This window comes from Mercurialis annua, linkage group LG5 (assembly GCF_937616625.2).
Source record: "Mercurialis annua linkage group LG5, ddMerAnnu1.2, whole genome shotgun sequence".
NCBI lineage: Eukaryota > Viridiplantae > Streptophyta > Magnoliopsida > Malpighiales > Euphorbiaceae > Mercurialis > Mercurialis annua.
The window spans coordinates 41,131,303-41,153,961 of NC_065574.1; the positions used below are offsets into that span (position 1 = coordinate 41,131,303).

The window sequence follows — 22,659 nt, forward strand, 5'->3', positions numbered from 1 at the left end:
CCCAATATCACCATCCTATTATGTTTATACCCCAAGATTTTCCTTTTAGCAACAATCTCCCAATTGATCTCAGATCTTTGCAAAAATCCCTCATAACTAAATATTAAACAAATGTAAACAAGCTAATGACTATACTAACCCTGCTTTATAGTATCGTGTTTAACTGAATAGGAAATTCTCAGCAAATCAAAAATGGAAGATTATCAAGCTGAAAAATCATGATCATCAAGCTCAAAAATCAAAGATTCATATAGCAACAACAATATTTCTTATCAAAATCAGCTAAACAGAAATTATAATCAAAATAAATAACAAGATTCAACATCGCAAATCAGCTGCTGAAGATTGAGCTGAAATCGCAATTGAAGTGAAGATCAAATACATAGAAACAGATCAATCATTGAAATAGAAGAGAAATCAAGAACACAATCAGGTAATTAATTCGAATTGTAACAGTTATGATTGATTAGTAATTGCTCTATTGCTTTTCAATTAAATTTCTATCATAGACAAATCTAAAAATAAATCAAAGTGGTAATGAAAGTGAAATTGACTTCAGACCTGCGTTTTTCTGTGTTTGATTCAGATTCAAATAGGTTATTAGATTATAAGAATGAAACAAATTAATGTCAGCAACAATGAAGTTCAAAGTGATAAAAAATGATTTGAATGACATTGAATTCATATTATAGCTGTTATACATAAATTAACACTCAATAACAAAAATATTACTGCTAAAAATCACATTTATTTAATTTTTATCTTATATAAATGCAGATATGGAGAATATTATGATTTTTGTTCATTATAATGGAGAATGGAACCAAAACATGGAGTACAAAAACTTTGAAGCAATGGGAATGTTGGTAAGAAAGGAGAGTGATTATACAGAATTTCTACAAATATTGTCACAACAACTGAATATGAACCATATGTCAACCTGTTTGGATATCAAATATCAAGTGAAATCAAATTACCCACCAATGAAGATTACTGACAACGTGAGCTTATCATTCTACTTGGAACTAAAAAAAAACACAGCGGATTGCATGATGTACCCCTTATGCATTTCATTCGAGTCGTCCGGAAAGGAATTAGCATTCTTTGAAACAACCTTCAATGTGTCGAATGCGGATATCCATTCCGCACAACAGTCAGCAAGTGCAGCAAAATCAGCGCATGAGATTGAATCAACAGCTGAAAAAGAAAGGGAAGATATATCTGATGTGATACAGTATGCAAAGTTCATGTCAAACAATTTCAATGATGATGAAAATGAAGCCGAGAGTAGCTTTAGACATGAACATGTCATAACTGACCCAAGACATAAGGAGATCAAAGAGGGGCAGTCCTACATAAACAAAGAGGTTCTGAAGTCAGTTTTAAGCTCTTATGCAATCAACAACCATTTCCAATTCAAAGTATGTAGATCATGTGAAAGACAGTATTTCTTGAGCTGTTTGGATACAGATTGTACATGGAAACTTAATGCTTCAAAACAAGGAAAAACAGAGATTTTTATCATTCGGAAACTCAATATCAACCATAGTTGCTCAATGGTTGTGAGAACATCGGATCAAAGACAAGCAACATCAGGTGTAATTGGAGAGTTTATTAAGTCCAAATTCATAAACCTCAAGACTGTTTATAAACCTGCTGATATTCAAAGAGACATGAAGGATGACTATGGAATTAAAATGTCGTACTCGAAAGCTTATAGGTCAAAGGCAGTAGCTCTGGATAAAGTTAGAGGGAGAGCTGACGAATCCTTTTCATTGATACCTAGCTACTTATATATGCTAGAGGTTAGCAATCCGGGTTCTTACACTAGATTAGAAGTAAAAGACGACAATAGTATGCTTTATGTTTTTATGGCATTAAATGCGTCAATAAGAGGATGGAAATTTTGCATTCCCGTATTTGCAGTTGATGGCACATTCCTTACTTCAGCATATGGAGGAACACTTTTAACGGCATGTGCACAAGACGGAAACGGTAAGATATTTCCTTTAGCATTTTGCGTAGTTGACTCTGAAAACGATGAATCATGGGAATGGTTTATGAAGAGGATTAGAGATGCCTTTGGAGTGAGAATCGACATGTGTATAGTATCTGATAGACACGAAAGCATCAAGAATGCAGCCAATTCTGTTTTTCCAGATTCAGCTCATGTCATATGTACATTTCATTTGTTCAACAATATCAAAAAGAACTTCAAGAAGTCGACAAAAGAGCTTCGGGAAGCATTTTATAAAGCAGCAAAAGCTTATACAACTGAGGCATTTGACATCTACATGAAGCAAATTAACAGTATGTGTAAAGGTTTAAAGCCATATCTAGAATCTGTTGGATACAAGAAATGGGCAAGGTCACATTGCGAGAATAACCGTCACAAAATATTGACAACAAACATAGCAGAATCAATGAATTCCAGAATCAAAGCAGGTAAGGATCTCCCTATCACTACATTACTTGAGTACCTACGAACAATGGTGCAAGATTGGAGCTTTACAAACAGAAATTTGGCAAAACAAACATTCACAGCCTTATCAAAAAGAGCAGAAGACATATTGCATGAAAATTACATTCTCTCTCTGAAATTAGTGGTAAGATTTGATTATAAAATATTCAATAAGTAAAGTTCATATGTAGTTAATATATGGTTCGTTTATGGTTTCTATGGGTGACTGCAAATGCAGGTTTCAAATTCTGATGACAATGTCAAATCAGTCTTTTAGCATACAACAAAGTTTATTGTAGATCTCAAAGAAAGAAATTGCACATGCAGAAGGTTCCAGATTGATGAAGTTCCTTGCCCACATGCAATGGCTATACTCAAAGAATTATATCAAGATCCTTACAAATTTTGTTCAACTTATTACACAAAAGAAACAATACTCAAAGCTTATGCTGAAACAGTTTATCCGGTGCCAGATAAGAGTCTTTGGAATGTGCTAGAAGAAGTAGCACAAAAGATTGTCAATCCACCAGAAGGAAGAACAAAGTCGGGAAGACCTAAAAAGCAAAGATTCAAGTCTCGTGTGGAAACTACAGGGCATAACAGGTGCAGCAGATGTAAGGCTTATGGACATAATGTGAAGACCTGTAGGAGTATGCCTAAGAAAAAATAGTTCAGTATGTGGTATTGTTTGAGGTTCACATATGGTTTAAATCAGGTTGTTTTTCAGTTTTAAAGACTATCAATTTACATTTCAATTTAAAACAGTTATTAAATTCTTATAGTACACTAAATCTCAAAATTCTCTCTATATGGAATGTAATATAAGATTGTAATGAGCAACAAGACAAATTTTATTTAAAATTGAATTAAAGTAGTTCATTTGATGTAGGTTCACATCAGGTTCATATAAGGTAGATTTTTGGTTTTATAGTCTGCCAAATATTTCATTTAAAAAAGATTCAATTTGTATATTACACTAAATCTCACAATTGTATCTATAAAATATCAAAGTAAGACAAATTTTATTAAAAATTAAAGTAAAGTAGTTCAATGATATAGGTTCACATCAGGTTCAAATAAGGTTAATTTTTGGTTTTATAGACATCATATACATTTCAATTATAAGAGTTATTCATATCTATAATAAAAAATAAGACAACCATAAAGGTCAATTGGAATAAAAGCTTAAAAAAATAGAATTAAAAACCATCGAATCTGTAAGACAATAGAAACAAGATAAACAATTTCATCGTATGAAAATACGGAACATTCAACCAAATAAAATTTCCAAAATCCAAATAAAGAACTGAAATTTAAAAACACTAATCATTCCTATTCATTTTTGGAGGAGCTTCGTCTTCACTTATGGCAGAATATTCGTCTTTCCACATTGCATATGTGTAAAACGAGGAAGCAAGCCGAGTCCGTTGTTCTTTAATATTAAAATCGCCACCCAAAACTTTGCCAGCCACAAAAGCCTCGGCAGCACAGAACATATGAACTCCACAATCACTACAAAAAGAAACAAAAAAATAAGAAAACCAAATAATTAGTTTAGTTACTAAGCAGTTCATATTAAGACATTATTAAGTTATAAACAATTAAAAAATGGGTTTTTTTCACAAATCCCCTAAAAATGCTATAGTGTTATATTTTTACCTCACAATAATAATTTTAACAATAATCTCTCAAAAAAATAAAAAGCTTTCCACAAATCCCTCATAACCCAAATTAAAAAAAATAAGACAATTATAACCCTCTAACCAGTTCTTCTTCTTCGTTAACTAAAATCTGATTTCACTACAAAATCACCAATTTTTTGTCGGGCAAATTTCTCACTCAAATCCTTTTTCTTCTTTGTCACTCACGACTGCCGCCGTCACCACCAGAATCCCACCGCTTCTCTCCACCAGATCATCATAGGCGCTGTTTCTTGGCTACATATGCGTCGGAGCCGCTGGTTCGCCATCAGATCGGTGAAGGTCTAGCGGCGTCCGGCGAAGGTTTAGTAATGATCCAGTCGTTTACTGCTCCGATTGCTATTCTGACATCTACTGTTATGAGCGAAGTCTAATTAGTCAAATAAATATACACCATTACCACTATAAACCCTTGATTCTGCATTTCTTTTACTTTGTTTAATTTCATTTTCCAAATCATCTATTATGGGCGAAGGCTAATTAATCATATAAGCATCCACCTTGATTTTTTTTAAGTCAAGCAAGCTAAGGAACTTTAATTCTAAGTGATTATCTCTTGTCTTGTCTTGTTTATGGTCCTTGGTTCTCGATTTTCATGATTTGATAATTACAATAATAGTATTTGTGTAAACATGATTCTTATGTATAAATTCCTTGTTTAGGTCATAAATATGTACTATTCATTGGCTTTAAGGCTTTTCTTGTTGAGGACTCACAATCGATCTCCGGTCAACTCCTCTGTTGTCCTGTTTGGGATTGTTTTTGCACATTTCTGGATCGTTTGCTGTAACCCATAAAATATCAAATGCGGTAGTAAATTTGAGAAAGATACTATTTATAAGAAAGAAATAATAAAAGACTTAATTAACAAATAATGCCTTCAAAAGAAGAGATTTAAGTGCGGATATATTGTTGGGCAAATTTCCTTTGGCAGGGTACACAATATTGAATTCCAAGAAATCTTAAGTGGTTGCATGCCAATAAAGATTTGCACCGAAATGCATATGCACCTTAATGAGTCTTAATTGTCATATTGTGTTCATTATGGCCTACTATTTCATGCATCTTAGTCTTTACATTGAGATTTTACGCTGATATTATATATATTAAATTTATATGGGATTCATATTGAATTTATATTAATTTTATACCGATCACCGAAAGTTTGACCACCGACCACCGCAAAAGCTTAATCAATCAATTGTGGAAGCTGAAATTTGGAATGAATAGTAGACTTTATCTTATGTTGCATTTGCGTCATACACGCTTAACAATTCTATTTTTCTTCTGTTTATTATTTATATTAATAGCTCCAAAAATTACTCGAAAATTCAGTCTGCGGTATTATTTCAGGTTCGCATATGGTTCACATCAGGTTTCTTTTCAGTTTTATAAACTGTGAATTACATTTCATTTAGAAACAATTATTCAATTTTTATAATAAACTATATCTCAAAATTCTTTCTATAGAAAATATCAGATAAGATTGTAAAGAGCATTAAGACAAATATAGTAAAAAATTGAATTAAGGAAGTTCAATTGATATAAGTTCATATGAGGTTCACATCATGTTGATTTTTGGTTTTATAGTCTGTCAAATACATTTCACTTTAAAAAGATATTCAATTTGTATATTACACTAAATCTCAAAATTTAATTAATTAGTTAATTTTTAATTTATAATCAGTTTACTAATAATTTAATTTAAATTAGTTTATTTTGAATTCACACTGAGTTTACATTAAGTTCACATTGAGTTCACATTAAGTTCATATTAAGTTCACATTGAGTTCATATTGAGCTCACATTGAGTGCATATTGAGTTCATACCAATCACCGTACTATACTTAGATAGTTTATTTTCAATTTACAATTAGTTTAGTTGTCTCTTTGGAATTTTATTTTTTAACTACAAATAAATTAAATTGATTAGACTAAATTAATTTTAAATTTATATTAAGTTAACATTGAATTTATGTTGAGTTTATATTAAGTTTATATTAAATTCATATTGAGTTTGCATTAAGGTCACATTGAGTTTACATTGAGTTCATACCGACCACTGTAATAAACTTAGATAGTTTACTTTTAATTTACTATTTGTTTAGTTATCTCTTTGAAAATTTATTTTTAAACTACAAATAAATTAATTTGATTAGACTAAATTAATTTTAAATTTATAATAATTTATCCAAAATATATATCAAGTTGACATTGAGTTTACGTTGTGTTTATATTAAGTTCATATTGAGTTTACATTCAGATCACATATAGTCTACATTAACTTCACATTAATTTTACACGGTTTATTTTAAGTTTATTTTAAATTTAAATTATATTTCACTTCAATAAAAATTTAGATAATTTCCATTCAGTTTACAATTAGTTCATTTGTCACTTTGTGAGTTATTTTTGATATGTAAATTATTAATAAATTAATTTAATTAGAATAAACTAATTTTAATTAAACTAAGTCAAATTTAAATTTATAATCAGTTTAATAAGCAAATTAATTTAAATTATTTAAGATTGTAAAAAGCAGTAAGACAAATTTTATAAAATAATGAATAAAATAGTTCAGTTGATATAGGTTCATATCAGGTTCACATTAGGTTGATTTATGATTTTATAGAATAATATCAACTCATTGTAAATTATCTAAATTAAATTAATTATGAATTAACTATATATTTAAAATTAATTTACTCTAATTAAATTAATTTATTAAAAACTGACACAATAAATAATAATTTTATAAAGAAACAAATAGACTAATTGTACATTAAAGGGAATTTTTTTAAACTTTTCTACGATAATCGGTGTGAATTTTAACGTAAAATTAAAAAAAAACTAATCTAAAATAATATTTTAATTTAATTATTCAAATTAAAATAAAAAAATTCTCTATATATTATACCCTAAAATTTGTTACAATTTGATAGATTGTTGTCCTTAATTAATTACATCATGGAAAGACAAAAGAAGAAAACAATAGCCAAACAACTCTCAACTGTCTTCATTTCTATCTTCTTCTCCATAATTTGTACCCCATAGCACATTTAATCCTATAATTTGTTGAATATTAGTAGTTTATCCTATCAAAAAGAATTCACCTAAAAATAGCTGCTCTAATCTCCGGTCATCTACACAATTTTTAAAAATTATAAAGAGATCCAAATTTTCCAGTTAGTCGTTGATTAACAGGCGACCATGGTTGGTTCGGTCAATCAAGAAATGTAACCATAATCATTATCAATGTTAGATCCAGAACTCTACCCATTACCCAACCACTCCTTCACTTCTATGAAAATCAATAATCCTACTCTCCATAAAGCAAACCAACTTTCCATTTTTCTTTTCTGTAACTGTAACAACCAAACACATAATCTAATTTCTTCATTTTTCTTTATCTTTTTACTTCTTTTATTTTCCGTCTTCAATAATAATTATTTTCCGTTAATCTAATAATTCCAAAATCATGGTTTGATGTTTTTAACATTTGACTACAAGCTTAAAAGCTTTGCAGATGCAACAGGTCAAAGAATAATGAAAATAATGGAAAGTACAGTTATGAAGAAGAAGAAGAGTAAAGCGGGGGCAAATTATTGTGTGTAATTAAAGCACAATAGAAAAATATACCATAGGGATAAAATAGGAATGATAAATATAAAAAGGTAGGCATGAAAAGCATTTTTAAAAATTGAGAGATTTCTGCAAAAAATAAAAACTTGGGTCACTAACATAAACAATTGAGATTTTGAGGGATTCCAGGTAATTTTCTCTTAAAAAAATTACAGCTCAATAAACTTACAGGTCTGTTTGAACGGGAAGATCGGGCACATGCTCGATTCGAATCGGATTGGCTGATGTCAGTCCTGCATACGGACCGCTGTTAATGTCTATATCATCGCGAGAGGAAAACAGATCAATCGCTTCAAAAAACAAGGGAAGCAGCTCGCTGTAGCAATCAACATAAAAAAGAAGCGCTCTCTCATGTCGAGCTGATCTCAACGAATTATAGACATAAATACAGCGTTGCTTGATATTCAGACGAGCAAGAATCCAGTGCCACTGTTTCCCACAATTGATTGGAAACAAAACATCATCGACTTCAGACCATTTTGTATTACATCTCATGGAACCACCCATAATGTGTTTGGCAACTGAGCTCTTAGAAGATACAACATTCTTGTCTCTCTTTTTCAGATATTGATTATAAACCTCTTGAATTAGTTGATCGAACCGATTATCTGTGGTTGTGATTCTAGTGCTCACAGCATGTCCTAATTTCACCTTTTTCCTTAGGTAGTAAAACAGTATATCAACATGCTGAAAAGAAACAAGATGCAGAAACTTAAGTTGACATAAGGTTCATATGTGGTTATTGTAACTGGCATATATATAATTAATAATTTTAAAAACGGAAAAACAAACGCGAAAAAATCGAAAACACATACACTGCTGTCAATTGGCTGACCAGGCTTATAAAGATTATAAAACCAAATTTTCTTTTCAATTTCAGCGACACCAAGACGAAGGCGAGGACTCAATGAAACATGCGCTTCGTCGTAAATTTTCTTCCTAAAAACATACACACACAAAATTACATAAGTATAAATAATAAAACAAAAAATTAAAGTAACATATATTATGATACTAACTTGAAACTCTTAACATGTCCTTCTTCAATCCATTTCAAGAAAGCCTTGTGTTTACTCACATGAGAAAACATATTACTATTTTCATCAAAAGGACAAATACAAACACTACCGACACTGTCCTTCGGTACAATACAACCTAAAGAAAGCAAAAACATAATAGGAAACCAATTAAGTGTAAACTAAATTGAATAAAGCAATTGATAATAAATCATCAGAAGAGAAGGGTATAGAGAATAAGTACCAAAATTAAAATCTGCATAAGAAACCTACAAAAGCATTAAAAAGAGTTTTAGTAACCTGATATGAACTAAATATGTACTAAATGTATACCATACTAATACTTGGAAAAACAGTAATGTTTAGTTTTAACCTGTGACTGCCTTTCAGCCAAAGAAGCCATCGCATTTTCAAGCGTTTGATCAAAAACCTCAGCAGATATATTCCAAGTTGGGGAATCAATTATAGATAGAGGTCGGACAGGAACCTGTCAAATTGAATAAGTGATAAATAACAGAAAAAAATTGAAAAAAAATAACAAATTAGAAAATATACCTCATTAGAAACAGAAGCTCCAACAACAGAATTCAATTTTTTTTGTGTAACAATATTAGCGAGCATATCGATGCCAGTAGATGTCCCAACATCCGTAGGAAAAACAAAATTTGCACAATCAGCAACACCATCAGTTGCAGCATTCTCAATATTGGCAGTTTCAATGTCATCAACTTTACGATCAATCTTCTCCGAAATCGTGGCCTCCAAAAAAAAACCATCGCCATCCCCATCGATAGCCCCTTCATTAGCAGCCTTCACATCAGCGGCATCTTCATTTGCAGTTTTTTCATTCAATGTCTTGTCATCGGAGCGCTTATCCTCAATGTTTGCATTTACGGAATCCGCGATACCATAAGTTGCAGTATTCTCAATATAGGCACTTGAAAATTCACCAGCCTTGTCTGAAATTGTGGCGTCCGATGAAGAACCATCGCAATCAACGTCAACTGAAACTTCATTAGCAGCCTTCTCATCAGCCGCATATTCATTTGCAGCTTTTTCGCTCAATGGCATATCATCGGAGCGCTTATCCTCAGTATTTGCATTTACAGACACAAACTTGTTAGCATATTCTTTCTCCGGTGTAAAATTTGATCGGCTGACAGAATCCTTAACGCCTTGCTCAACTCCAATAAAGCTAGCATTAAAGCTATCTTTTTTAGGATTATCCTCAGCAGCAAAATCTATTTTTTGTTCTTTTACAGACCCAGAAATATGCATGCTCGAAGATTGTTGCTGGTTTTTGCTGACAACCTGATAAACAAAACATGGTTCATATTTAGTTCATATATAGTTAACATTCAGTTCAAAAAACATAAACTGAAATAACACAAACTTGAATATAGCTAAACCTTCAAAATAGGCTCAGAATCGTCAGAAGAAGACTTAGCTAAGTCGGTAGGATCTTTAGAGACAGGCTTTTTACCAGCAACGTACGTCTCATCACTATCACTACCGTTATCGTCACGAGAGGAGGTAGCATCTTTCTTCGAAGTGGACAAACCATCAACCTAGATAGAAATAAGAATTATAAATGAATGAACAATGATTAATAAAATTATTCCTTAAAACAAACAGAAAACATAAAAAGAAAATTATAAATTGAATGAAAATACATTACCTTTTCAGAAGCAACATCTAAATTAATCTTTAAACACAACCGTTTCACAACGCTTAACACTTCGGAAACTTGACTACTAATAAGGCGTTTAAACTCAGAAATTTCAGACTGGATTTTCTTCTGACCAGTAAAAATGAGTTGGAACTTCTCTTCTATAGCGCCTAAATCATAAGATTTATTCCTTTCATCCAAATCATCTGTAACAAGTAATGCCGGACAATAGCCATCTTTAGCACCAACCTCTTTGCTAGATCCAGAACCATCACTAGACTTCCCCTTCCCTTTGAAACTTTTGAAAAAGTCACCTAAAGGAAGGGTTTTCCATTCAGCAGATGTTGGAACAATGGACCGCAGATTCACCTGAAGCATTAAAACCAAATATGAACCTAATATTAACCATTTATGACCACAGATTAATAAAAAAGTTAAACAGAAAATTAATGAAAATAGAGACAAACCTTCTCAGAATAAACTTCATCAAAAAGATCTCTATCAACTGGGATGTAAAAAGGAAAAAAGAAAGCTTGCCACTTCAAAATGCGAGGAATGGCAGCTTCATTGACCAACTGAACAAAGGAATTTTGCACCTTCGGACAACATTCATAAAACCAACAAAGAAACACAAGAGGGCAACCTTGAAGACAGTATTTGTAGATGTGTTCAGATTCCCTAAGACTACCCGAACCAAAAACAGCCTTAGTGGACAAAGAATCAAAAGTATATTTAAAAACATCAACACCCCACGGGTAGTCATTCAAGTCATCGGAATCAACAACATCAAAATCTTTTAGAGGAATACGAGCAGTTTTAGGGGAAGCTAACAAAAAGTTATGCAAAAAATGCATAAAAGCAAGCTTGAAACCATCTTCCGGACAATCCCAACGCTTAGACCTAAAAATATCTCGAAGAGTTTGCTTAGAAATAGACTGCGAACCGCCAAAATACTTGTCCAAAATTCCATTAGACACCGTCGGGTAACCATATTTACTGACATTCCCGTGACATTTTAAACCCGACACTAAGGCAAACTCCTCAATACCGAATTTCAGCCTATGACCCCCGACCTCAAACCACATCTCAGACTTGTTATATTGCTCGACTTCCCTCAACAACAAACAATGAATAATCTGGTTTTGAACCATAATCTTAGGAATATCGAGAAAATAACCGAAACAAGACTTCCTAAACAACTCTAACTCAAAAGGACTCAAAGTTGATTGTATTTCAGAAATAGTATCGTAGGACATACAAGTATCGATTTTCGAATGAAGTCGATCTTCACGTAAGAGCTTTAACTGCCACAGCTATAAAAATAAATAATAAAACTGTCAGACACCATAAAAACCAAAAATGAACAAAATATGACCTAAAAGTGGACTACATATTGAAATAAAAAATACAACACAAACAATTCTAATGACAATAACAAAGAATTAAAACATAGAATGAAGCAATTTAACAAAACAAACTAAGTATTAGAACCTAAATTGAACCAGATCAGGGGAAAATCAATGAATGACAAAATGAAACAAATAAGGATCAAATAGAATCACACATACAAACATATAATCAGTAAATAAACAAACATCATAAAATTAACAAAATCGAAAACCTAAAAATTGAAAATAAAATCAAGAACAGTACCTTAGGACTTCGCCGTTTTGGTTCAGAGATTGAAATCACTTTTTGCTTCTTCTTTGGCTTAGTAATTTCGGTTGCATGTCTCTTTTTGAGAGAAGGAGGAGATTGTCGGATTACTCCTTCACCAGAGACAGATTCTTGTTGAACTTTATCCTTCACATTGCTTGATTCGCCCTTCTTCTTCTTAGAAACCGCTTTCTTCGGTTTCATATTCAGAGCTTTTTTAGGAATCGGTTTTGAAGAACGTGTATGAGCCATTGATAATGATTTAATAACAAAAACAGAGGTTTGTGCTGAGTGATTTTCGCAGATAATGGGAAAGAGAAGATAGTGAGAAAATGGAGTAATGGAGGAAGTGAGGGAAAAAACGTAGAGGAGAAGAGAAAGTGGGGGGAAAAAATTGAGTGTATGAAGTACACTATAGCAATTGTAAAGCAGCTACTATAGACAGGGTTATTTAAGTAACTTGCCTAAAAAAGAGGTAGAGCTGAAAATAGAAAATTAAAAAAGAGGGATTTTTGCTAAAAATATTATGTTGGGTCACTAACATAAACTTTTCAGATTTTGGGGTATATGGTGACATTTTCTCTTTTTAATTTACTATTGGAATTGTACCTAGCAAATAGTCCTAGCCCAAATATAATACTACTAATTAAGTAAACAATTATTTTCTTTTCAACATCAAAATCGTAGAGTATCTAAAAATATCATAGACAACCCTATATAATAGGAAAAATACTCTCTACAAAATAGGAAAATATTTTAATCGAATTAAAAATAGTTTGAATTAGCTAAAATTTAGATAGAATAATTATTGTTTAATAATAATTGAATAATTTTAAGGACAGTGACGTAAATTTGCCTGTCCCCCCCCATCCATGCTTTTATATATAGTATAGATATAGATTAACCTTAAAATTTAACATGAAATTTCAGTTTTTAGAAACAGTAGCATTCATGGATCAGTCTATCGGTAAATATAAGCAAAACTATGATTAGACTTAAAAGCTGACTGAATAAAAGGGGTTTTGATTAATTTAACTGTTTGATTTGACTAATGTTTTTAGTTAATTTCAATTAAAAGTAACCAAACGATCAAATGTTCCCCTTTGCTAGAATTGTTTAAATTTTGTAACGTTCAAGGGACAAGATATAACTTTCTAAATTAATTTTAAATTGTATACAAGTTATGAAAATAAATATGTTGAAGTTATCTTTTTTCTTTTTAAAATAATGAAAATTTCACTAATGGAGAAATAAAAATAAAACTTGATCAAATATTGAATAAATCAATACATTCAAGAAGTACAATAATAGAACATCAGTAAAATAACAGAAAATCATATCTAATTTCTTTAATCGCATTGACGGAACTCTTTGAATATGCAACTCGGCGATCCGTCCGCTCCACTCAAAGGTTATTTTGAACCATAAATCGATTTTTTGGTCTTTAAATGAGTCCGATTGAGAGAATATTAAAAATAAGATTTCTACTGATAGCACTTCAGATCTACGCTCAGTAGATAATTCCATCAAGGAAATAGAAAAACCCATAAAGGGTAAGAGTCAGAACTCCACAAAGGAAGACAAAACATCCATAAAGAAAGAAAGAAAATTACCAACAGAACTCAGATCTGTGATTATTAACGCAAAATAAACTAAATACGAGATTTGAACAGAAAACGAGAAGGTAGGGACGTGATTTTGAACAAAAAATGGCCAAAATCACCTTCCTCTTGTTGCGGCTAAAATTTCTTAAAAAAAATAGAGACTTTAGAGGGATGAGAGAGAAATGGGTCATAAAGGCTAGTTTTACTTGAAGTTATCCCTTAATTGTTCACATATGCGTTATAACAAAAAAATAATAATCTATGATTATAGTGACAATAGATTTATTAATTTATGATTAATTTCTTACTGTTAACTGTTGTTGTGTTAGATATAATTTATTTTATTTATCAGAGATAGAGAATGACTTTTAAAATTTTAAAAATTTCAATTTGTTAGTTGTTAGTTATAGAGTAAAATCCGAACTCTTAACTTTTAATGCACTTGAAGATGCGATTAATCATCTAATCTAGACCCACACTGAGCAAAATTGTATTAGATGTTTAAGATTACAGTTTTAACTTTAAAAAAAAACTTTCATAAGAAAATAAAAAAAACCTCCCAAAATGTTCAATAAGACAAAGTGTGGAGAATTAGTGAAATGTTATAAAGTCAAGCAAAATAAATAAATGATTGATTGGTTATGTAATTGTGACTATAAGAAGAGGGCATGGGCATGCTATAATCTTCGTACACTCACTCCTCCCAAAATCTACAATGGCCAACTATGGTCTCTTCATTCTTCTTCTCAACTTGGCCACTTTGCTTCCTTCTCTTGCTTGCCCTACCTGTCCAAACCCAAACCCACCATTTCACCCAAAACCACCGTATTATCCAAAACCACCTCATCATCAACCTCCCTATATACCAAAACCACCATTTCACCCCAAACCACCTCATCATCAACCTCCCTATATACCAAAACCACCGTTTCACCCAAGACCACCTCATCATCAACCTCCATATATACCAAAACCACCGGTAGTGCAGCCACCACCCTTTGTACCAAAACCCCCAACAGTGCAGCCACCACCTTTTGTACCAAAACCACCCGTCGTTTACCCACCAACACCTCCAAAGCCGCCTGTTACGCCGCCGTCTTCACCCCCATATATTCCTAAACCTCCTGTAGTAACTCCACCATCGCCTGTAAAGCCACCAACACCAGAAACTCCATGTCCTCCCCCTCCTCCTCCTCCTCCGGTGCCATGTCCGCCTCCACCCACAAAGCATGAAACTTGCCCCATTGATGCTCTCAAGTTAGGAGGGTGTGTTGATGTGCTTGGTGGACTGATCCACGTTGGTATTGGACACAGTGCTAAGGATGTTTGTTGTCCATTGCTTGAAGGAATCGTGGACCTGGATGCAGCTTTATGTCTTTGTACTACCATTAAAGCTAAGCTTTTAAATATTAATATTTTTCTACCTATTGCTCTTGATGTTCTTGTCGGTTGTGGCAAGCACCCACCTCCTGGATTTCACTGTCCTGCATAAGCTTTATGCTTAGTCTTGGATTCATGGAGTTTTCTTCGCTACCAAAGCTCAAATCATGTTGCTATCAGACAATAACGAATATTAAGTTTTCTTTTTTTGAATGTTTATGGTTGTCAGTGTCTAGAAAATCATTATTTATACAGTTAAGGACTTGTTAATGCTATAATGTTTGTTCTAAACTTCTTATTACATAAGTTTCTAAATATGGCTGGTAATTTCGATATGGAGTTAAACAAATTTGAGTTGGATTTATACAGATTCCGTTCAAAACACTAATCTGTTTATGGAAAAACAAATTTGTGTGAACCTAGTTAGCCACGTAGGATTATAAACCATCTATTAAATACATGACACGTGGCGCAATTAAATGCCATAATAAATCACTAAATATAATATTAATTAGTGATTTTTTAATTAGAATTAAATGCTATTTATTGATCGGTTATGACATTTAATTACGTCACATGTCATGTATTTAATAGATGATTAATAATCCTACGTGCCGAATTAGTTTCACACAAGAATTTCTCCCCTTTATGACACGGTTAAATAGTAAGTGAAATCCGCCTAACCCATCTACGACACGTTTAATCTTATTGATTAATTATATTAATTAATTTAATTACAATATGTGATAAAATGTACTTATATAACACATATATAATTTATTAACAGTTTGTTGTACTAAAATTTATGGTTGCTTTAAGAATTTGTTGTTTGATTAAACTCATTTAATTAAAAAAATAATTAAATAAATTAAATATGTTATCTATACTATATATAAAAGTACGGATGGGGGGGGGACATGCAAATTTACCGAATAATCCTTTTCAGTTTAACACTAAATAACGGTTTTATAGTCATTAACTAATTAGTTATTTAATTAATCATTATTGTAATTAAAGTCCTAATTAGAATAGGTAGCTAAATTATCTCCAATTTAGTTTTTAGTATGTAAAAAATAACTAAATTGTCTCCAAATTAGTAGGAATACCTATATTTTAGTTTGATTTAACTGCAAAATTAAAATACTATATTTGGTCAATATATTATTATTTTAATTTATTATCTTATTATTTTTAAAGATATTATTAATAAAATTAAGTTAATTATTTAATTATGGTTATTATAAAACCAAAAGAAGAATAAATTCAGTATAGAAAAAAAAATTAATAACCGAATATATTATATTTACTTTTACAAAAATTCTTAACTAATTTAATATTAATTATAAATAAAATTAATATAATTATAATAAATTTACTAATATGTACATTGACGAATTACGTTACGAGCCACGTGCATAGCACGTAATGCGAAACTAGTAATTAATAAATGTGTCGTATTTGGATGACATTTTGACACAATTAATTAAATGTCTCGTCTTCAGATTAAAATAATTGTCTATTTTTAAATAGATATACAACACGTTTATAACATGCTAACATGAATTATCAGCTTTATTTATATATTCTGAATAATATCATACGGTGATAATTAGATATAATGTTTTAAAAAATTTAAATTTTTTCTGATTCGATAAGATCTGGCCAAATTTTATAAAATCATTAATTTTAGCTAACTTTTAATACCAATTCTGATTTAAAAAAAAAACTGAACTTCTATAAATTTTCAGTTCTAGCCGGTCATAACTTTTTTTTTAATTTAGAAAGCTTTATTAATATTTTGAGATGATTAAAAAAATGGTTACAACTAAAACAAATTAAAAAATTTAGTATTATTTTGAAAATGAATGAGTTGGCTAAAATTGAAATTCGCTCATTAAAAATTAGCTAAAATCGGTGATTTTAAATAGTTTGATTAGAAATGACCCACCAAAATAGACAAGCTTGATAATTATCATGGTCTATTCTTTGTTTTTATTCTCAAATTTAGAAAATAAATTAAAATATTTATGCTCTTAAACTCTCTTTAAATAATTAAATAAAAAATTATTTAAAAATAAGTTTTTTTTAGAATAAGTTATTCACCTTTTAATCATATTCGATTTGGATCATATATTTAAATATTCTAATAAATTAAATAAAATTGTCAAAATCAATTTGTAAACCTTTTAATCAAAAGAACTCTAATATTATTAATGGATACTGAATCCTATTATAACTAGAATAGAGTCGAGTCGCACTAGATGCACCCTCTAAAAGTAATATCAGTTCTCGCCCAAAAGGCAAAAGCCAAATGACATCGACAACCGAATCCATGAGATTTGTCATGTCCAAAGTTCCAAAAAGAAATCATCTGAATCCCCGAAGACCCGGGTAAAGCGCGTCGCCTGAGGGATTGTCCAAGAACCACATATACGGAATATCTTTCCTATTTGGATACAAACTCTAACTTAAAAAGATAAGTTTATTGAGGAAGATATTCATGAATAAGGTTCTAACTTGAATAGGGAATCTCTTTCCTATTCGATATCAAACCCTACTAAATAGAAATCATTTTTCTATTCGAAGACTACAAGGTATTCACTCAACTACTATATAAAGAGGTTGACGTATGCCTAAAAATACAATTACATTCATATACTAAAAACGTTGCTAAAGTCTAAACTGACTTAAGCATTAGAGAGTTAATCGAAATACCACCGTCCGGTTAGCTTCTATCCGGTTTTGCAGGTTAATCACCAGATCAGAAGACAGACTTCATCAATAATATTAAAAAATAAATTATTAAAAATTCAAATTGTTGGATGAAGCTTCTGTTTTAATTTTTATCACTGAAACGGAATAAGAGGAATATAAGTTTTAAACTTTCTAACGTAGAGTTTCAAATTTTTATCACCATAATTTTTATAAATTCAGCAAACATGTAAATTATAACCAATTAAGTATTGAAATGTAATTTTTTATTAGTCTAAATATATCAACTAAGTCAGTGTATATAGGTTTTAAAAATATTTCAATTGTATTCATTAAATTGGACAAGTTTATGAGAAAACAAGAAAGTAAAGATAGGATAAAGAGTTACTTGCTTAAAAATACAAAACCTTTACAAGTTAAGTCGGTGATACACAAACATTTAAAAATCGGGAACCGATTTTCGCGCTCCAAAGTGTATAACTGCGCTCCAAAATATTTTCATATAGGCTAATATACCCTCATTAAACATCATTACTCATACCGCAACAATCTCAATTCAAGAATTTGAGGCTCATTACATGACCCACATCTTTTGCTTATTTATATTATTTTTTTATTAAAAATGACCCACTAGTTTGTTTTTTCAACCCCTATTATTCTCACACATATTAAAAATATCTTAAATAGAATAAGTATATTTTTTTATATTTCTCATTTTATCTTAAAACTATGATATAGTCTTACATTAATTTTATATATCAAACCTATTAATATTAAGAATAAAAAATGCGTTAAAAAAAGATTTTCTTTAAGACATCAAAAAATTTAAAAATGACATATAAAATAGGACGGAAAAAGAGATTGTGACATTTTAATTAAATTCAAATGAATCTTTTAAAATATTTAATTATATTGCATATCAATGTAATATAAAATATTAAAACTAATATTATATAATAGGTTCAAAAATAAATAAGTTGTATTTTAAAATGTAGTATAAAATATATTTCCTCGGTCAGAAATTGATAGACTATTTATTTATAATTTATGTATTTAATTATATGAATCTAAAGTTTATTATTTTATAAACAATTTATTGTTAAAATGAAAAATATAGTTTCAAATCATTATAGTGTTATATTTTATAATTAATGTAAAGTTCAAATAACTAAAAATTAGATAATCGCTAATGATAAGTTCACCAAATTTTTTTGATCTAATTAATTATGTACCAAAGAAAATCAAAACTTTAAAAAATTTCAAATAAAGGATTATTGTATACACAAAATTACAGTTTAATATAGCAATATATTAGTTTAGTTAAGAAATAAAATAATGTAAAAGACTTATTTCCCATTGTCATAACATAAATGAAAAGTTCATGAAAGACATAAAATTTGGTGAATTGATTGCATTTGAGGGGTGGAACAAAATAAAAGAAATATAGACACCAGCAAGGATACATGAGTCCTTTTGTCAAAATGTGGAGTGTGGTTATAATATGTTGGAGTGCAGAAATCGCCTCCCTAAAAATCACCTCTTTAACCCCAATTTTAGATAATCTATATCTTCTATAGTCATTTTAAATCAAATCATTTATTCTGCCAGCAGGTCAGCCAAGCAACTGCTAACAGAGCAAAATATGTTGAGAATAGCTGATAAAGAAACCTGCACCCCCAACCTGATCAAACATCAGTTTGAATTACAATATACCCCAACCAAAATCAACCCAATCACAGTTGCTGACTCTGTTCCACTACTAAAAAATACGAAGAATTTAGCGATGGAATAAAAATACATCGCTAATTTTTTTTTCCGACGGATGTAGCGACAGATTTCGAACCGTCCCCAAATCCGTCAAATTACTAGCGGGAGTTATAAAAATTAGCGACAAATTCAAAATCTGTCGCTAATTCCACAGATTTAGCGACAAATTCAAAATCTGTCGCTAATTCCACAGATTTAGCGACAAATTTTTGAATATGTCGCTAAATTGTCGCTAAAAATAATTCATTAAAAAAATATTTATGAAATAAATTTATTTAAAAAACATAATTATCTTAAAGACTTGTTATTAAAAATAATTTAATATTTAATATTTTAAAAATAATTATTTTAGAATGCGAGAATAAATTGCGGATGTAAATTCTTTTTAGTTATATTTAAATATAATATACATAGAAAAAGAATCTGAATTGGTTTAGATGGAGTTACTATAAGGCCTAATCACTCAAAAACCCCTTACATTTAAACTTTTTTTCACTTCCACCCCGACGTTGAAAATTTGTCAATTTTACCCACTTTTGAATTTTCCGTTTTCAATTGTACCCCCATATTTTAATTTTTGTTAATTTTTTTACTTAAATGATGAAATCATTTAATTAATTAAGTCTAAACATGAAATTAAATTCTTTTTTATTCAAAAAGTACAAATAATATTCCTTTATTTTTAAAAACTAACTAAAAACCATAATCAAATTAACACTAATTTAAATTCTTAATTAATTTAAATTAAATTTAAATAAATTTTAAAAATATACAATTAATATATGCGAGACATGGAGAATGTTCTAAACAAATTTCCAAACGCAAAAGACGTTAATTTAATTTTTTAGGGTACAATTGAAACACAAAAATGTAAAATAGGGTAAAATTGACAAATTTTCAACGTTAGGGTAAGATTGAAAAGGGGTTAAAAGGTCGGGGTTTTTTTAAGACATTAGGCCTTACTATAATACCTCGTAATTTTGACGTTACTAATGTAAGAAAGGAGTACTTTTTTGAATAGCTAAAGTTATAAGAATAAAAGTGTAATACCCCATATTTGGTTTTTCGTTCCGCCGTTTTTATTGTGCAGTAATAAAAATGAAAATAAAAAAAATGAATAATAAGAAAATACAATATTTGATCAAAAGCCCATGTTATATATATTTGGCCCATGAAAATGTTGAGTTTGGCCATGCAAAATGTGTGCAGATTTTATACTTGAAGATTATATGTTTGTTTCTTTCTAATATACATCGTGACCTGCAACTATTTTCTTTCCCTATTTATATACGTTTCTTACCCTAATTCTTTTCCACTCTTAAACCTAAACTCTAGCCGTCAAATCCCTCTTGAATTCTCTTAAAACGCTTCTCAATTCATCCATCAAAATTATCCATAATTCGGTAAGCTTTTGTTCTTGATTTTCGGTTTTGCTTATTATCGGCACTTCCGTAATTTGGATCGTTCTCTTGCATTTTAGCGTTAAATTGAAATCTGTCTCGTCCAAGTGATAGTGGATTCAATCCTCTACAAATCTACACTTTGTTTTCGTAGAATGGTACGTAAATATTTCTGTTTTGATTGCCGTACGGTTCACCGTTCTTGAATGTTTGTGTACTGTTGTCTTTCTTGTGCTCTGCCATGGGTTTGTTGTTCATTATAAAAGTTAATTTAGTTTATACTGTTACTTGTTTAGTTGAGAATTGAGATGGTTTTGTTGATTTGAGAGTTCATAACGATGTCCTGTGATTATCGAAGTCGGATATGTTCTTGTGACGAAGTTGGTTGATTGGTTACTGAATGTTATATTCAAAAACTGAATGAGTGAATTGAATGGTTATGGGTTAGGATGATGGAGGGGATGTTAATCTCAAATAATTTGGTTGCTTGGTTCATATGTTGCTGCTCATTATTGTTTTTTAAGTTTTTGGCTTTGGAAGTATGGTTCTGTGTATTGGTATTTTGGTTGTTTGAAAGTGTTGGCGGGTTAGTGGTTTGAATTGGAAGTGATGGTTTTTTTCCTAACAAGTCATGCATTTTTATTGTTTTACCTCATTTGACCCTTGTTTTATATTGTTTTTTTTATGAATAAAGGTTTTAATAAAAGCCTTAAGTTAATTACTACTTATTCACATTCTAACTATTGTTATTTGATTTTGATTTTAACTTCGGATTACGTTTCGATTTATAAATTGTCAACATTATTTTAAATCTAAAATAATAATAGTCCATTTAAAATTTAAATCATTTATTTTGTTTATTTTGTTTATTATAAACAAAAAATGATAATAATATGTTTAACCAATAATTTATAATTACTCGGGTAATTATTAAATTTTGGAATTTATTGACTAGACGTGTCAATTGGACGTTTTAAATTGTTAACATCTTAATTTATTTTAATTAAGCAAATTGTTAGTAATTATTGGTTATTTGGATTTTAAGCTATTGTGTTCCGTTTTGAATTTTGATTATTGTTTTATCAAAATTGTTTCTATAATTATAAACTATGGTTTATATTGGATATAAATATATTTATTTTATCAAAGTTATTTTTGGGAATTATAAACTCTGGTTTATATTTTTTTTTAATTAAATATTTTGGGTCGGGATAGACTTGGATCACCCGGCATGTGAGATAGCTTGGTAGTTATCGGTAACTCGGCTAACCCACCATTTGGAAAGTTATCTATTTTATTATTTAAATATTATTTAAATAATATTTTCTGAATCATATTTTAAAGCGGGAACTTAACAGACTTAATTTATTAATTATTTGAGTATTGTGTTACTCGATATGGTTCGTATTTTGACTCGGGTCGTTATGTAATAAATTGTTCATTCTGTTTTGGCTATGCTTGTGTTTGACTTGGTATTGTGCTAGTCCTATATGGTGTCTAGTACTCTCTAGAGTTAGGGGTCAATTTTAATATTGATTTTTACTCTGTTCTTAGACTCGTCGACTACTTGTGCTTCAGAGTCAAATCAGATTTTGTCGCTTGTCAGGTTTTCACGAGCATTAGCAAGCAGTGAGTTTATATTTACTATTTAC

At 30.2% G+C, this 22,659-nt stretch overlaps 3 protein-coding genes across 3 annotated transcripts; 2 read left to right on the forward strand and 1 right to left on the reverse strand.

The window, feature by feature from the left end:
* Positions 1–779: 779 nt before the first annotated feature.
* On the forward strand, positions 780–3,131 carry LOC126681856 (uncharacterized). The gene is made up of 2 exons (XM_056105888.1): positions 780–2,606; positions 2,739–3,131. The coding sequence occupies exons 1-2, from the start codon at positions 780–782 to the stop codon at positions 3,129–3,131; spliced, it is 2,220 nt and encodes a 739-aa protein (XP_055961863.1).
* Positions 3,132–3,783: 652 nt separating this feature from the next.
* LOC126681857 (uncharacterized) lies at positions 3,784–12,642 on the reverse strand. The gene is made up of 14 exons (XM_056105889.1): positions 12,142–12,642; positions 10,956–11,801; positions 10,498–10,857; positions 10,229–10,387; positions 9,375–10,130; positions 9,193–9,306; positions 9,064–9,088; positions 8,823–8,958; positions 8,619–8,742; positions 7,973–8,490; positions 7,501–7,526; positions 5,040–5,122; positions 4,878–4,945; positions 3,784–3,973 (listed from the first exon to the last, which is right to left on the reverse strand). Exons 1-14 carry the CDS (start codon positions 12,394–12,396, stop codon positions 3,784–3,786), a joined length of 3,660 nt encoding a protein of 1,219 aa, XP_055961864.1. The 5' UTR covers positions 12,397–12,642.
* Positions 12,643–13,062: 420 nt separating this feature from the next.
* On the forward strand, positions 13,063–15,341 carry LOC126683452 (36.4 kDa proline-rich protein). The gene is made up of 3 exons (XM_056105890.1): positions 13,063–13,111; positions 13,647–13,774; positions 14,383–15,341. The coding sequence occupies exons 1-3, from the start codon at positions 13,063–13,065 to the stop codon at positions 15,238–15,240; spliced, it is 1,035 nt and encodes a 344-aa protein (XP_055961865.1). The 3' UTR covers positions 15,241–15,341.
* Positions 15,342–22,659: the final 7,318 nt, after the last annotated feature.